Source organism: Gossypium arboreum, chromosome 4 (genome assembly GCF_025698485.1).
Source record: "Gossypium arboreum isolate Shixiya-1 chromosome 4, ASM2569848v2, whole genome shotgun sequence".
Classification (NCBI taxonomy): Eukaryota; Viridiplantae; Streptophyta; class Magnoliopsida; order Malvales; family Malvaceae; genus Gossypium; species Gossypium arboreum.
In genome coordinates, this window is record NC_069073.1 from 97,047,226 (window position 1) to 97,052,557 (window position 5,332).

The 5,332-nt window shown below is 35.0% G+C and overlaps 2 protein-coding genes across 2 annotated transcripts; one reads left to right on the forward strand and one right to left on the reverse strand.

Moving 5' to 3' along the window:
• Positions 1 to 637: 637 nt before the first annotated feature.
• LOC108457966 (E3 ubiquitin-protein ligase RZFP34-like) lies at positions 638 to 3,240 on the forward strand. The gene is made up of 13 exons (XM_017757186.2): positions 638 to 891; positions 976 to 1,104; positions 1,195 to 1,282; positions 1,382 to 1,441; positions 1,557 to 1,589; positions 1,692 to 1,769; positions 1,865 to 1,908; positions 1,989 to 2,029; positions 2,119 to 2,201; positions 2,295 to 2,386; positions 2,492 to 2,561; positions 2,661 to 2,702; positions 2,807 to 3,240. Exons 2-13 carry the CDS (start codon positions 1,034 to 1,036, stop codon positions 2,954 to 2,956), a joined length of 852 nt encoding a protein of 283 aa, XP_017612675.1. The 5' UTR covers positions 638 to 891; positions 976 to 1,033; the 3' UTR covers positions 2,957 to 3,240.
• A 37-nt stretch (positions 3,241 to 3,277) lies between these two features.
• On the reverse strand, positions 3,278 to 4,837 carry LOC108458847 (alpha carbonic anhydrase 7-like). The gene is made up of 6 exons (XM_053027377.1): positions 4,566 to 4,837; positions 4,279 to 4,493; positions 3,962 to 4,186; positions 3,703 to 3,867; positions 3,546 to 3,599; positions 3,278 to 3,461 (listed from the first exon to the last, which is right to left on the reverse strand). Exons 1-6 carry the CDS (start codon positions 4,669 to 4,671, stop codon positions 3,390 to 3,392), a joined length of 837 nt encoding a protein of 278 aa, XP_052883337.1. The 5' UTR covers positions 4,672 to 4,837; the 3' UTR covers positions 3,278 to 3,389.
• Positions 4,838 to 5,332: the final 495 nt, after the last annotated feature.

Sequence of the window (5,332 nt, forward strand, 5' to 3'; positions counted from 1 at the left end):
TTCATTCTAATGTAGTTATTGTTATAACTCTACTTAAATTGTAGATGTGTCACTCTGAGAGAACACCAGAAAGACCGCCATAGAAGGTTCTCTACCTCTCGTCCTTTGGATTGTCATGAGCGGCTCAATCTCTTGATTGAGTCACCTCTCGTAGGACCACCCGCTAGTAACCGGAACGCAACCTTGAAGGCTTATTGTCTGCACTCAACATTCTCAAGCTTAACATCAATCTTCCTCCACCTATTTAAGTGAATCGATCTCTTTTACACTACCACACTCTCCTCCCTTATTGATACCATGAACAATAAAATATATTGGTTTCCTTTCAAAAGAAATTCATGCCTTTACATACATTATAGGTTATTTTTATGAATCAATACAAACAGTTTTTCTTTAAATAACTTAACATAGCCTAAGTTGTAACTTGAAGAACGAGAGAAAGAAAGGCAGTTTTTATCCTTACCCTTTTCTTATTGTGGGACCGGACACATCTTAGACTTGCTTATTCTGAAGAAAAAGGAGAAAATATCTCAAGACTATGGCTTTTCATTTTTGATTTTTATATTGTTTGTTGAAAGTTACACGGCTGTCGTTTCTTCACTTCTTCTGCGTTTCTTCTCCTTACTTTAACCCTTTTCCTAACTGCAATTATTTAGTCGGCTGATCCATACGTTAACGTGTCGCCTCGATTATGGAAAAAAGAATCTAACTATGAGGCCATTTTAGATTTTTTATCAAATTCAAGGGACTATACTATAATTTTCTTTTTTCCTTTTCCTTTTTGGTTTATATTTACCCCCGCTTGATACTTGCTTGTTTTGCTGACCTTTTCATGTTTGCTTTATACTTCAGCTCTCTGAAGCCACTTCTCGTTTACCCGTTTCGCTTCGGGTCTGCCTTTTTGTTGTCTCACTTCTTCAATTTAGTTTTGGATTCTAAATTCAATTCATATTTGATTTTCTGGGTTTGTTTCAGGTAAACTTTGGTGTATAAATTTGGAAAAAAGAAAAAGTTAGAACAAATTTGGGGATTAATGGAGGTTGATCTTGAACCCAAGGTGTTAGACACTCCATCTATGACGGAGAAGGGATACGGAGAATTTGGGTACTTTTCTCTCTCTCTCTCAAATTTCTTCTTTACACCAATTTTTAATTTCTTTTCCTGCATTAAATTTTGTTGTTTGTGTTTTTTAAGGTGTTCACACTATAGAAGAAGATGCAAGATCAGGGCACCTTGTTGTGATGAGATATTTGATTGCAGACACTGCCATAACGATGCCAAGGTACTTCCTTTGTTCCTTAATTATCTTCAAGTTTTTTTTTTTTGGTAATTCATTCATAACAACAGTCTAATTCTGGAAATTTTGGCATATCTTTTATAGAACTCAATTGAAATTGATCCTTTTGATCGTCATGAGGTTCCTCGCCATGATATAAAAAGGGTAAAATTTTTTTAATGTTTTTCTTGTAGTAATTTTGAACCCTTTTTTTCCCCTCATTTTCTTAAGTGAGTCATAGCTGATGTCATTATATTCAATAAATAATTTTTTTTTTCAGGTTATTTGTTCCTTGTGTGACAGAGAACAAGATGTAAGTATTTGAAAAAGTATTTTAATGGTGATAGAGAGAATGAGCAGAAGGAAAACAGCAGTAAAAATACTAACTTGGTCTGATTTTTCTTGATATAAATAGGTTCAACAGTATTGCATTAACTGTGGGGTCTGCATGGGAAAGTATTTCTGTTCAAAATGCAACTTTTTCGATGATGATGTTAGTGGTTTGCTTCATTTTGCTATTCAAAATCATGCAATTCAATAAATTGGCTTCCTTATAATGGAAAACATTTTCTTTTCTTGAATTGCAAGGTCTCGAAAAAACAGTACCATTGTGATGAATGCTGCATCTGCAGGTTTGATTTGTGCTGACTCTACTCTTTTTGAGTCTACATGCATATGATATCCAAGTATTAACTTTGTTTGGTATTTGTAGAATTGGTGGAGCAGAGAACTTTTTCCATTGTGATAAATGCGGTGAGATTACCGACTTATGTTTTTGCACTTGAAAGATCGTTATTGTTTTCTCCATCTTCAATCATTAATATTTGTTATATCTGTCGAAGGATGTTGCTATTCTATGATAATGAAGAACTCCCACAAGTGTGTTGAAAAAGCCATGCACCATAATTGCGCTGTTTGTTTCGAGGTAAGTTTAAAATGTAGGATTTTTTCGAAACATGCAAGAATCATATGCTTTATCTTCAGCCGCTAATTTGTCGTTTGTCGCTTGTTGTTTTAGTTTCTCTTTGATACGACAAAAGAGATAACTGTCTTACCATGTGGACACACGATACATTTGGAATGTGTACGAGAGATGGAACGACATTCCCAGTAAGTCCTTTTTGAGAACAAACAGTGCATTTGACAAAAGCATTTCTTATTGATTTCACGTGTCATTCCGGGAAGCTGGTTATGGTGTTAATAATGTTATTGCAGGTATTCATGTCCTGTTTGCTCAAAATCGTTTTGTGATATGACCCGAGTGTGGGAACGACTTGACCGAGAAGTATGTGTGGAATAAGTCAACTTATTTTTGTATTTAGCTGTGCATGTACAATTTCTCATTTAGTTCATTTGACAAAATGTTCTTAAAAACAAATTTCAGGTTGCTTCAACAGGGATGCCTCAAATTTACCAGAATAGGAGGGTTAGTAAGATGGTCAATTTGGCAGTTTGAAGATTATTTTAGGAGCTATCATTGCTTAGTTTTTTATGAGCTATTAATAGTTCATCAATATTTTTATTGACCAGGTTTGGATTCTCTGCAATGACTGTGGGGAAAATTCCGAGGTTAATTTCCATTTTGTGGCACACAAGTGCCCGATATGCAGCTCATACAATACCAAGCTGACACGTGGACGCATTGCTACGGGCTCATCAGAGATTATGAAAACAGTTTGATGATGGCTTCCTCGATGTTTATTTCGCACTTCTCAGTTTCCTGTTTTAGTTCAATCGTTAACTCTTATGGAATGGGTAAATTTCACTTTGGGGCAGCAGAGGGTAGCTGGAATAATAGGTTTCTTTATTCTTTGTTACTCATCTCTGTAAGCTAATCCGCTGCAACATGCCAGCTCGCTCTGGAGCCGGGGACTGTATTAGTAGAACACGTGAAACTTGTAAGAATGCAGATGCTATGTATTTGGATCATCGCTGGTGCTAAATATATTCCACATTTCCTAAAATTATCGATGTTGTGATTCAAGTTTCGGATCTTTTGAGTACGGATAAAAAATGCAGGAATATATAGGAAAGTAGTAATATGAATCTGAGAATGGTTTTATTAATACGGTAAGAATGTATAAATACAGGGATATCATAATCTGGGAATTCATCAGTTGGGGTTGTGAAGTTCGATCTGTCTGTGATTGAGTGGCTGCACAGGTCTTGCATTTGACTCTGCATACTGAACAAATCATTGGATGAAACAAAGGTTAGAGATTTGCTTTATGAATTTGCTCATTCAAGGATGTTCACGGTATTTACTTACATCATGGACAGCTAGTCGGAGTGCCAGAACTTGGTCTATTGAAACAGTTCTTATCTGCATGCAAAGTTCAAATATGCTTGCTTCATTTTCGAAAGAAAAAGAAGGTTAGAAATGATTAGATTTTTAGTGATATATATATATATATATATATATTTACCATCTTGTTCATTGTCCAAATGACACCTTCAGTGCATGGAGGGACTGTCAATGAGCCTATGTATCTGTAATACTGCTTGCCATCGATCCCAATCATGTTTGGATCTATCACCCCTACTTCCCTTTCTTGCATCTCATCAGCCATGGATGTAACATTGGTAATCAGCTGAAAATTTTATCAAAAAGCAAAATCATATTATATGTCAAGACGACATTGCTTATGGCAGAACTGGATTCATTTTGGGTATGAATGGGGTTACCTTAGAGAGGAAAGCATCAGGTGCACCCAATTTGTAAAGGAGTCCAATGACAGCTACACTGTGGTTGAAGTTGGGGTCAGTGCTGTGGTGTACCATGTGTAGTTCCAAGGCATACCTTGCGCCATTAATGGTGTGCTCAGAAGGTGAGTGCCAGTGAACTTGTTGGAGAGAGTATTCGGAACCATTGATATTGATTAAACCCGCAAAACAGTTATGCCATTTAAGCTGCCATATATTCAAACAAAACGAATTGATCAGGATAGCATCTATTCAATTCATAACTGCGATAAACACATCAATGTGTGATCATTGGTTACCGAAATATCATGGCCTCTATTCCTGAGAATGGCATCGCAGGGCTTGTATGTCTTCTTCAGCTCTCCAGCTTTGTTGACAATCTTCGCTCTCTGACTGGACAAGTCTATTGGGGACTGCAAAACTCCATTTTTGCAAGCACTCCATTCCATCTTCAGATCTCCCCAATGGCTGGGACCTTTCTCACTGTTCTCCAAGTAATCAAACTCCCTCTCATCTGCATCATATGATAAATTTCACATTCTTTATCAATCTTGTTAAAAGGAAAAAGAAAAGATATGGACATTACTTTCTTCTTCGTCAGCCGAAACTGAAGCAGAGTAGGAGAGAAACAGAAATGTAAAGATGAGACAAGCTGAAACAAAATTGGGTTTTGTTTGTTGCTTGGTGTTCATCTTTTTGAAGCCAATTTAACAATGATTTTGTGGAATAGAAAATGATATGATTAAAAAGAGTGGAATCAAAGAAAGATTTTCAGATTAAAGAGTGGAGCATTGGTGTTCATCTTTTTCTATGTACGTGATATATAACTATTTTAATGCAAGTTTTTTTAAGAAGGTGATAGACTAGTACTTGTATCATAAAAATAGAAAATAATAAAAATGGCTATATGTGTAATGGTGTATTTAGGAAGGAATGTAAATGTGCATTAAATAATCTTGTCATTGTTTGTGGTATATAATTGTGAAAAAATCAAATCAAAATCAAAATTATTTTTCCTTTTATATTTTACATATGGATGAATGCATATAATTGCGATTTTTTTTTCTTTTATAACTATGCCTTGAATTCTGCAATTAATTAATATATTTTTTCTTTTTATTGATGAGTGTAAATTATATCATGTGTCATTTAACCAAACATGTCACATAATCATCTGAAGATTCTACTATAGTGATAATAATAAATGTATGTATGATTTATTTAAAACTGAAAGCTGAAAATATATATTATTCCAACAATTTGAGGTGGGTATGGGTATTCAAGTAAATAAAATCTTTTGAGGCAAAATCTGGAAGTTAAAAAAGATTTGTTTGTGTTTTCAGCATCAAATTA

Excerpts from the sequence above, each read along its gene's own strand:
- LOC108458847 (XM_053027377.1), bottom strand. The coding sequence starts at position 4,671 with ATGAACACCAAGCAACAAACAAAACCCAATTTTGTTTCAGCTTGTCTC. Across the intron at positions 3,868-3,961 it reads CTGATGCTTTCCTCTCTAAG|CTGATTACCAATGTTACATC; the intron begins GTAACCCCATTC and ends TAAAATTTTCAG. Across the intron at positions 3,462-3,545 it reads TCCGACTAGCTGTCCATGAT|TATGCAGAGTCAAATGCAAG; the intron begins GTAAGTAAATAC and ends TGATTTGTTCAG.
- LOC108457966 (XM_017757186.2), top strand. The coding sequence starts at position 1,034 with ATGGAGGTTGATCTTGAACCCAAGGTGTTAGACACTCCATCTATGACG. Across the intron at positions 1,770-1,864 it reads GCAACTTTTTCGATGATGAT|GTCTCGAAAAAACAGTACCA; the intron begins GTTAGTGGTTTG and ends TTGAATTGCAAG. Across the intron at positions 1,909-1,988 it reads GATGAATGCTGCATCTGCAG|AATTGGTGGAGCAGAGAACT; the intron begins GTTTGATTTGTG and ends TGGTATTTGTAG.